General features: G+C 33.2%; 2 protein-coding genes and 1 long non-coding RNA gene across 3 annotated transcripts; 2 read left to right on the forward strand and 1 right to left on the reverse strand.

Annotated features, from left to right (window-relative positions):
- Positions 1 to 530: 530 nt before the first annotated feature.
- LOC139100876 (peroxisomal membrane protein 11B-like) lies at positions 531 to 4,074 on the reverse strand. Its single transcript, XM_070653640.1, has 2 exons — positions 3,812 to 4,074; positions 531 to 2,410 (listed from the first exon to the last, which is right to left on the reverse strand). Exons 1-2 carry the CDS (start codon positions 3,984 to 3,986, stop codon positions 1,854 to 1,856), a joined length of 732 nt encoding a protein of 243 aa, XP_070509741.1. The 5' UTR covers positions 3,987 to 4,074; the 3' UTR covers positions 531 to 1,853.
- A 255-nt stretch (positions 4,075 to 4,329) lies between these two features.
- Positions 4,330 to 7,834, forward strand: LOC139100871 (palmitoyltransferase ZDHHC3-like). Its single transcript, XM_070653636.1, has 5 exons — positions 4,330 to 4,531; positions 5,368 to 5,717; positions 5,793 to 5,799; positions 6,306 to 6,328; positions 6,643 to 7,834. Exons 1-5 carry the CDS (start codon positions 4,451 to 4,453, stop codon positions 7,040 to 7,042), a joined length of 861 nt encoding a protein of 286 aa, XP_070509737.1. The 5' UTR covers positions 4,330 to 4,450; the 3' UTR covers positions 7,043 to 7,834.
- A 1,451-nt stretch (positions 7,835 to 9,285) lies between these two features.
- On the forward strand, positions 9,286 to 9,888 carry LOC139100877 (uncharacterized). The gene is made up of 3 exons (XR_011545479.1): positions 9,286 to 9,361; positions 9,426 to 9,638; positions 9,701 to 9,888. It is a non-coding gene; the product is annotated as an uncharacterized lncRNA (long non-coding RNA).
- Positions 9,889 to 10,845: the final 957 nt, after the last annotated feature.

Below are 10,845 nucleotides of genomic sequence, written 5' to 3' on the forward strand. Positions count from 1 at the left end.
GTAAGCATGCAGGATCTTAACTTCGAAAAACTCTCGTTCCTAAACAATCGAAAATAAACAACAGCATTTCCAACCTCCAATAACAATCACATTATCCTTTCTCTCTCTTCCTTAAAGCTCAGTAAATCATAAACCAAATGAACTTCATGCCCTCCAATATCAGTGCTTTTCATGCGTAACATTTATCCTCCATTCATATTTATTTCGACTGCCATTAAGAATATTTACTTACGACTGCATATTCAGCGATTCATAAATGATAAATTACGCGTTAAAATAATGCGGCATTCGATGCTGAAGAACACGAAAGTTTCCTTTTAGCCGTAAGTAGCTACAATATTTATTTAATCAGTTATTGTTGTACTTACTCTCGTGTTAAATGTCCATAAATTCAATTTTTTTCACGTCTAACTTCCGACTTGTTTTTTTTTTTTTGAACTTTTTTGTTGAATCGTCGACGACTCGTGCACATGTGACACACGTGTTGATTTCGGAAAAGCTCGACGAAATGAATGAGGAACAAAAATGCATTGTGTTGTAAAAACTGAATTTTTATTCTTTATTTTCATTTTTTTTCCCATCCCGTCACTCAAAACGATTATGTACAACAATTTTATGATATTTGGTTCATACCATTAAATGCTTTACCTTAATCTACTTTTTTTTCTCCTTCGTCACTGAATCGGATGAATCAACAATATCATGAATAGAAATCTTTTCTTTGTTTACCTTTGTTTGGCAGTATTTTTTTATTATTTATAGCTTATGTTTATGGAACTAAATAAGAACACCTTCACAAAAATGTAATTTTATGTACAAAAATATGCAAAAATAAAAATACAGCAAATCCCACTGTCACCTACATTAGTGACAATGATATCTCAATTAACATAACATTTAACCCAAATTAGAACTCATTAAATATACAGAAAAATTGGCAAATTTATTCTCGAATGTCAAGAACTAATGGTGAACATACACTGGAATTTAAGAAGTTTTTAGGGGCGCATTTTTGGAAGGATCAATCAGAGCTGGAAGTCGACGAAGATTTTGTAAAGAAAAGTCGACTCGATTCCATACAAAATTCGAGTCGACTTCGAGTTCTGGACTAAATATTGAGCATTAAAATGTTTAGAGCAGTGATGGACAACCTGTGTGCTGCGGTACACTAGTGTGAAATGACATCGACCGTATGTCGTGTGCAGTATCGATCGAGGCTTACCACTAAGGTGCCAACCACTGGTTTTTATAGTAAATTTGATTTAAATTTGAATTATTAAGCAATTTTGAAATTTCTATCATCAAAAATCTAATTAAATTGAGCATCTAAGCCTCACACTATCCTAATATGTTACAAAATCCCTTAAATTCCTATAATTTCCTACTAAGTGACAATCAACAAACGAATTAAATCATCAACTGTCTCGTTAATTAACCAACATACAGTAATCTACATTATAACATTATAAAATGCAACCAATCTGTCTGTCAACAAGTCAGACTAATGGCAAGTTAATCACTCACACAGCAGATCAATTAGCAAAGCTTATTTAAATAAATTATTGACACTAACTTGCTGTTTTGTGAGTAAATGAGCAAATAACATGATAATTAGTGTAATTGCTTGAGGCAGGGTTGGTATCTAAGATGTGAGAGTGATGTGGGTGGTGATCAGATGCGTGGACGCAAATGTTTCGAGAAAGCGATTGTTGAAGACAATTTCGAGAAACCGGAACTAGTCCACTCACCTGATACTTCATCACAATCACTTAGCTACCAACCCTACCCAAAATATGAATTTAAAACCATAAATCCCCTCCCAAAAATGCGCCAATTTACATAATAAACCTCATTTATTGAGGAATAAGCTTGCAGGTAGGATCAAGAATAACAATCAATCCCATCAGAGATGAAATAACACCAAGCAATCCAATTACACGTGGTTGCATCTTAATATAGCCTAAACCATTAAGTGGAATGAATAAATCACAGATATTTTTAATTGTATCAATTGTCAGGTGCTTGTACGTAACAAGAAACTCAGCAACTGATGATGCACAAACGGATACATCCTTCGCACAACGAATCGATATGAGTGATGATGTTATACAAGATGATAGACTCTTATATGATGTAAAGCTGGCAATAACTCGATTAATTTCATATATATCTCGTATTAAACTCATGACGATTGACACGACCCAATATCGATTTGACCGCAAGCTCCATTTCTGGGTATCAATGTTTTTAAATAATCCACTCCTCGACAACCAGATTATATGATCGGTAAGTAGGAATATTGCCTGGCAAATTTTCGTTACTGTTATGGTGAATGCCAACCACGCGTCTGAATAATGGATTGATTTCAATGTTCCATAAAGTACTTCAAAACTTTTGCCAAATCTGAGAACTGGAATGAGAGATAAATCAGATTAAACTTGTGTCACAGATGATAAAAAGGATTCTTCAAAGGTCAAATGTTTTCATTTCTTTGACATTTAATCAGGGGTTTAAGGTAGATGAGTTGCTTGGAAATTGGGATTGTGTGGAAATACAGCTTAGGAGATGTTCAGTTATTACGTTACGCAAAAAAGGATTTTTTTGGATCTCAATCCCTTACTTATCACAAAATTCCAATACAAAACATTATCTTCAGTTTAAGCTGTTACAGACCCACATCTCCTTATAATGTAAAAGTAATTATTGAACGATCCGCAAGAGCAATTGGCATAATTCAGTCTTTATTCTGTGATTCTAGTGATTCTGTAAAGACCATTTTGAAAGGACATGCATTATACAAGGCACCGATGTATTGTACACTCCTGATTAGCACAAATCAATTAATCGATCCAAAATCCTACAGCAGACCAACGTGACTCTGAATCAGAGGTGGCATGACCATACAGGTCGATGAACGACTGCCGCCGATAGACACTACAAAGAACAAAAGGTGGCGATGGAGAGTCATTTTCCAACGACGCTAAGAATTAATTCCGAAATTAGTCCAAATATGGCACCATGCCAGGGTCACACCGGCCTGATACCAGATTTTAGATTGATCAACCGACGTATGCTATTTGGAATTGTTATCTCTTACTATTTATAGACAAAGTATGAATTTTAGAATTTAATAAATATTTGGGTCATTTGTGATGATCCAACATAATTGTGCTTATGTTTACTATATTTATATGCATGATTTGAAGTTCAGCATCTTCAATAATATTTACTTAGTTGCTCAACAGCAGAGAAAACATGATTTGAATAAACAAAAGTATGTAAGTTCAATGTTCATATTATTGCTTCTTTTTGTTGATCATTGTCAAGAACAAACTTAACTGTACTATGAACAAATTACGTCTTTATCAGGTATTGATAGCCAATTTCATTAATTCTTCATATTATCTTCATTCATATTCACACCAAATGTTCAATTTGAGTGGAAATTTGGCACAAGAACTCATAAATTGTGAAATACGATACCGATCCAAATTCACACAGTTATTCAGTATTTCGCAAATTATTCATTAAATTTCCGATTCCTCAAATTACTTCCACTGTTGCTTATAAAGCGACAAATTTCCGAAATTCTATGTCGCATACTGAAAAACCTCATTAAATATTTTTCAAATTCTCATGAATAATTCATTAATTAAGTAGAATAAAAATGAGATTTGAAATTCCAATTTTCCATCAGAACGACCATAAATAAAATATGGCAAACTTATCAATTTCCCTTGATCTTGCCGTGCAAATAAAAGAGTCCAAACTTTAGACCTTGATAAATGTTTGTTATTGATAAGGCACTTACGTTTCCTAAATGAAGATAGAATATATTCTAAATTTTTCAATTGACTAATTAGTGCCACTTGAGCTTCATCCTTTGAATTTAACGAATCCCATATCGTACGACATGAATATTGTAAAAGTCTTGCGACCTTGTCCTTTCCGGCAACTTGACTATTCAGCTTAATTATCGTCTCCATTTGATTAACTTTCACTTAAACCACAAATTGACCTTTAGTCGAGAAATATTTGAAGAATTTTGTTATTTGTTGTTGTCCATTTGGGCAATTCCTGTGACTTTTTTGCATCTTTACATCGTACGATATGAATTACACTGTAAAAATGTCTATTGACCTCAAATTTGACTGTTTTTGAGAATTTTATGAATTAAAATTGTCGGAATTTCAAAAATGTATCAAATTTCCATCAATTTAACATTGAAAAATTTGAAAATCAATGAAAATTTTATTGAAAATATTGAATTTTCCATTTTGATCTAGAAATTATTAGCAGTGTACACATAAATGACGCAAAATCCACAAACATTAAAGAAAGTTTTGTATCGTATGATTCTTTTTTTTCACAATAAAATATTTTAAAATAAATATTTTTTAAAAATACTGATCTTGTGATGATAGTTAAGTGATTATAAATTAATATAACAATGGAGTACGATTATTATCCATTAAAACGGCATGTTGATACCCACAATAGGATATTTAGAGGACGAATTTGGTGCATACAGGTAAAAAATTCACTATAATTTAATTAAAAAAAGAAATTTCTTTTTGATGCAGAAAGTCGCACGTGAATCATGAACTGGAATTATTATTTTGTATTGGAAAATTTTGTATTTTTAAATCCAATGGGAAATTAGTGAGGAATCCCAAAAGATTTTTGACACATATTTTAATCTAAGATCCTGCTGTGGAAATTTTATTGAATGATTCATCGACATTGATGGGGATTAGGAGGGGATTATCAATAAAAAATGTATCGATATGATAAGATGTGACGGGGTGGGGGTCATGATGGAGTGTTTATAGGCTTAAGTGCAGTTAGTTATGTGAGTTGGCATTGAAAAGTTGGCTTAGTTCATGGAGAAAATGATTTTTGGCGGTTTTGTGGATTTATTTAAGTTTTATGGGTGTAGATGTACTCGTTAACACTCTTTTGAGTTTTCAGACAGTGACATAGTAAGGAACGAGAGTTGACAATGTGCTTCATACTCACGTGTGTCGCTCAGAATAAAATACTCGGGGATTTGAGTCACACAATGAGTTTTCTCACTTCCGAGAGTATAAATTAGTTTACCGATGAAGCTTACTCATTGGAATTATCATCCTGAATAGCACAACATGCTCGATGGGGCACCGCTGTGTCGCCGCATTAGCGATAAGACGTAAAGCTTTCCTATGTTCATTGGGATTCTCAAAATCTTTTGTATCATCCAGTAAGACATTAAAATAAAATCATTAAAACCAAATCCAGTTCTATAGCATCAAGATAGACCCTTCCCTACTTCCATAATCAACTACAATCAACTAATTCATCAAAATTCTTTTTTCTCCCTCAATATAGGACATTTGTGGTATCATCTGTGCCGTATTAACATGGTTTCTAATTGCCTATGCCGAATTTGTTGTCATGAAAGTTATGCTTTTGCCAAGTCCCTATTTTTACTACCGTTATATTAACATGATATTATTCAATTGTGGAATTTTCTTAGCAATATCAAGTCATCTTAAAACAATGTTTAGTGATCCTGGTGCTGTTCAATTGGGCAATGCAACAAAAGAGAATATACAGTTATTGGGATTGAGGGAGGGTGAAATAATATTTAAATGTCCTAAATGTAGTAGCATAAAACCAAATCGAGCTCATCATTGCTCCGTGTGTAAGAGATGTATCCTTAAAATGGATCATCATTGGTGAGTAACATACATTTTATGATGATTATAGTGGATTAAATTGACATACATTATTTTATATTTGTTTATTTGCAGTCCTTGGGTAAGATATTCACATAAATGTAAACATAAACAGCCCGAGCGGGATATGAGGGTGGATTGGCTCTTAGAGATGCTTAAGTCTGGATGTGGTATTTGGTGGTTTTAAATGAATTGTGCTAAAATTCTGAATTGCTATGACACTATGCAATATGATATTAAGATTTGTACAATATTGTAGTCCTTGAAATTGATGCATATGTTGGAATATTCTCAAGAGCATTAATTTAGTTATTGCATCAATCAATGCTGTCTCACCCCCAAGGGGTTTGGGTTTAGTCTATTCCTAAACACCATTTCCTTTACAACTCTTCCCAACCATAACAACTTGATGTTATGGTAAAAATAATAAATATACATCATAAAAGTATAATTTGTTCTACTCATAAACGCTAATGTACTTCAATACCCGGCTTAATGTGTCGCTCGGGACATAAACTCAATTTAATATATTAAGAAAAATATTTTTTTATGACACATTCATTATTTTCTCATTTCATTTACTAATAGGTTAACAATTGCGTTGGCGAAAGGTGTGTATTGACCTGTTGTAATAGTTTTGTTGGATTATGTTGGATGTTTTGGGGATTTTGTGCATTCTAAGCGAGTTAAGTCTCGAAATTGAGAGAATTTTGAATGAATTCTTCAAGTATTGAGTCCATTGACTTATATAATTGTTGTATAAGCCTAGAAAAGTTGAAATCATTTGATATGAATCCCTATGAACTCCACAAAACTCAATTTAGTAAGGATGTCAGTCATTTAGATCACAAAATGCCCAAAAATTCAATTTTCTAACAAATATGACCCAAAAACATAATTAAACCCAAAATTCATCCATTTTTAGGAACCAAAAGTATTTCGTGCTGTTTTGCTGTTATATCGCATTAATTTCAATTCATGCCTTATTCCTTTGTGTCAACCAATTTGCGATGTGCATTAAACACGAGTGGAAAGATTGTTCAACATTTTCACCACCGGCAACTGTCGTACTTCTATTATTCCTCATCTTTGAGGCGCTGCTTTTTGCAGTATTTACAATTATTATGTTAGGTACCCAACTCACGGCAATATGGAATGATGAGACAGGCATTGAGCAACTTAAGAAGGAGGAGGCAAAGTGGACGAAAAAGTCACGATGGAAAAGCATCGAGTCGGTATTTGGACGATTTTCAATACTCTGGATGTCTCCGTTTAGTGCTCCAAAAATTAAAACTAAACTTGAAGGATGCTTATATCCTGTTTAAGTAGTCAATAGACATATTATACTTTATACCGACCACATACACAACAACAAGATAAATGATACATTTCATTGTATTCAGGAGATTTATTTTACACAATTACACTTTTTGGATTGTCTCCTTTCGAGATTTTTTTGTAATTTATTGTTTTTTGAGAGAAAAGAAAATTGAGCGATGCAAATGGATATTTAAGAATGAGGCTCTATGGCAATCAGTAGATGAGAATAGATTCGAGTGCGGTGTATATTTTTGTGGATTTTACTGCATATACTTCAACTTCAAAAAGTTTTAATGTTGATATAATTTGCTGAATTTCATGTACTTAATGTTAAACAAATTTAAAATTGATGATGCAGCTTTACTGAGCAGCACAATATTGTTGCTAGAGTGCCACTAAGCCAAAACGTGAAGTTGTGCTAATGACTAACTGACGGCTGATTTTTGCGGCATCACTATTCGGTTTTGCTCATCTAAAATCACAATTTATAGCCTGAATCTGTAGAAATATGACTGAGAGTTGATCTATCCAACGTGAGCTACACAAAGCTCCAAGCTTTAAGCTGCCAAATTCGTAGATCAAATAGGATTACGTTAGAATTACATTTGACAACTATTGTTTTATTTGAGCCGCTTAGAATAATGAGCATAAAGTCATGTAGTAATAAAACTCATTTATTGCTTTTACATTGACAATTGATATCAGTTGATGTCTTCATCATATTACATGTGAGCGCTTTGTAGGCATACCAATCAATAAATTTCAAAAGTTTTGCTAATCTTAGCAAGTTATAGGAACTAGAGCTAAGTGGAATGATTTCGATTAGTCGTTCATATATCTAGATATAAATTTGAAATTTCTGGAACTTATTAAGATATGTCATACCGTGGCATGTGTCATATGATATGTCATTTGACATATTCCGACATATCATGTCAAGTTTCATGAATGATAAGTTTACAACTAGACATATGGTTGACTTATTGCAGCTTATGTCACTCATGTTAGCTTGGTATATTCAAATACTGATGTTGATGCTACTTATAAGCTCTAACAAATACCTAATGAGTATCGTCACTGTCGGTTCAGAAAGATGAACATGGCTTTGGACCACTTTAGAGAAACCTAATTAGAACATCTAAGCACAATACCTAGAACAAATCATTTTACATCCAAATTTTAACTTAGTTCCAATTTTCAAATCCACAATAACTTCTGCACTCTCATTTGCATCGCTCAAACCATAATTGCCAGTCATAGATGAGACTTAAAAATCATCGTAAAGAGAAAAGATTTTAGCTTAATATTTTTGACTATTTAAGGAACACTAATGGACTATCCAAATTTAAAAAACAAAGTATTCTATATGATATGTTTAATAAGAATGTTTTTTCTAAAACTTGATTAAAAAAATCAAAAAAAAAAAAAAGATGCTCGCGTTAGCCTACAAAACAATTATTTTTCGGTGTATTCATAAAGGAACTAAATTTTGTCGCTGATTGAATATTGCTGTAAATAAAATTCATTATAATAAAAAAAAATATTCAATTAAAAAATTCAAATTTCCAGTCTTAAATGTTTCTATTTCCAGTGCCTTATTACATAAATTGCAAACCTGTTGATGTTAGTAAGTGATACCTTTTCGTACTCATATTGCACCAACATAATCCAATTGAATATTATTTCCATGAGTATTTTGCTTTGTTTTGCGCTCAATTTCTTCTATACGAGATACACGATTCCAAGAGACTGCAATGGACTATGGAGCTTGTCCATTAAATGAAAGCAAAATAAAGTTAAAAAAGTAAGGAATACATTGGATTGTGGTGAGATTGGTGGAGCAGCAGTAGGAGTGTATTCAGGCCCACCACCCACCTGTCTCTTTTTTGGGAAGGAAGGTGTCATTTTGAGGTCTAAACCCACTTGCCATTTTGAAAAATTTTTTAATTTGTTAAGGATTTTGGTGAAAAAATCTAAAATCTCCCCAAAATTTTGCTGTGCATTTTTGGATCGATGTCAGCACGAACATCCTTTCCCCTTCCTCCCCAAAACAAAAACCAACAATTGTAAACACCCAAACTGACCCCGCATACCCAAAATTATCCAGCTAATCCATAAACTGAGTGAGCGAGGAGAGAAAGTCGTGCCTTATTGTTGCCTATTTGATGTCTAAATTACAATTCTGCTTTATGTTTTTGCGCCAGTTGTTGTGAGAAGAAAATGCCATGAATTCAGCAGTCATTGGAATATCTGTAGCCAAACAATACGCGTGGCGAATTTACTGTGGACTAACTTAATTTAATTGAAAGGTTTTGTGCATTATTGTGAGTAGTTGAGTCCTTTATTGGCTAAAAACTTCAAATTCATAGAATATTAAATTCTTTGCAGCATACAACATGAAATTCTCAGCAGTTTTACTTACCATTTGCATCCTCATCATATCCATCGAGTGCTACGATCCAACCGATAAGGAAATTGAGACAATAATCCCAAAAGAAGGAGATTTTGATGCATTTTATCCACGAGAGATGAACGGAATCAGCAACAGTGTCGCGAGAGCACCACACGCTCATGGAAGTTTCTTCCAACATCGCAATCCGGGTATGTAACATTTACAGTCTGACCTTCAACTTTACTTGAGACTTTTTTTTTCCTCATTTCAGCTTTAGTCGATATTAAAAATGCAGCCGCATATGGATTCCGTTTTGACGGTAAACGACGCTTTAATTTTGACTAATTTCTCACGTCCAATAAAAAAAGATTTTTTTCAATGACTCATGACTCATACTCGTGCCTTTACGACATATACTCATGCCTTTATGGCCTTCATTCATTACATAAAATTTTTTGCTGTATCTTTGATGTAAATAAAATACTTTTTTATGCTCTCAACTAAATCGAAACTCTCTTTTTGATGAATTTACTGTAAGAAGCCCCTTGCTAACTTTTGTTGGATGGATTTATTGATTCTTGACCTCCTATAGATGATGCCTGAAATTGACTTTGACATTGCAAATTTTGAATTATGGCTTACTTTGGAATTCTTGGTTTTTGAGTTCCACAGTTCTAAATCGACTTGAATTCTGTACCCGAGCGATCGGAAGCGGTAAACTGCATTTTCAGCGTAAAAATTCGTCATACTGTTGATACGAAGGCGACGTAGGAGTGCTCTAGCCAGGAGTGTATTCAAAGGTATTAGAGCTCAGACCCCTCCCATTGGCTTTGTTCCTGAAGTGGTATCAAGACAACCATTAATGCCGTATCAACAGTCCATCTTACCATTAATGCCGCAGCGTAGCGATTCCCTAGACGCTGTGCTTTTCGGGATTAGCATAGCTGAATAAGAGATTCAATCTTAAATTTGATTGAATGCAGTTCGGTAGGATTTATATTAAAATCAATGTAAAATCAATAATGATGCTAATTTAGACCTGCAAGTTATTCACTTTGTGCAGTTAACGAGCTCATAAACTGATTGTAATCCAAAAAAACAATAAAAATTATCACACTTAATGATTATCACGAAATTTTCTGTCGAAAAATCCTACAAACTATACAAATCCTTGCAATATGTGATCTTTATTGCATCTCAAGCTTATTTGATGCAATACATTTTGAAAGGAAGCTATTGCATGATCATATAGTATAAAATGGGTCGAAAATGTAGAACTTTAAGTCAAACAGATTTAAAAAGTGAAAATGAACAGTATAACTATAATTTTTGTCATTTTTGGTATTTTCGTTGCTGGTTTGTGAACTTTTAAATTTAATATTGTGCATTTTTCAATGAAATTTAGAAAGAAATTAA

The sequence above is a fragment of the Chironomus tepperi genome, unplaced genomic scaffold (genome assembly GCF_022539635.2).
Source record: "Chironomus tepperi strain 1889 unplaced genomic scaffold, CSIRO-AGI_Ctep_v1 contig_69, whole genome shotgun sequence".
Taxonomy (NCBI): Eukaryota; Metazoa; Arthropoda; class Insecta; order Diptera; family Chironomidae; genus Chironomus; species Chironomus tepperi.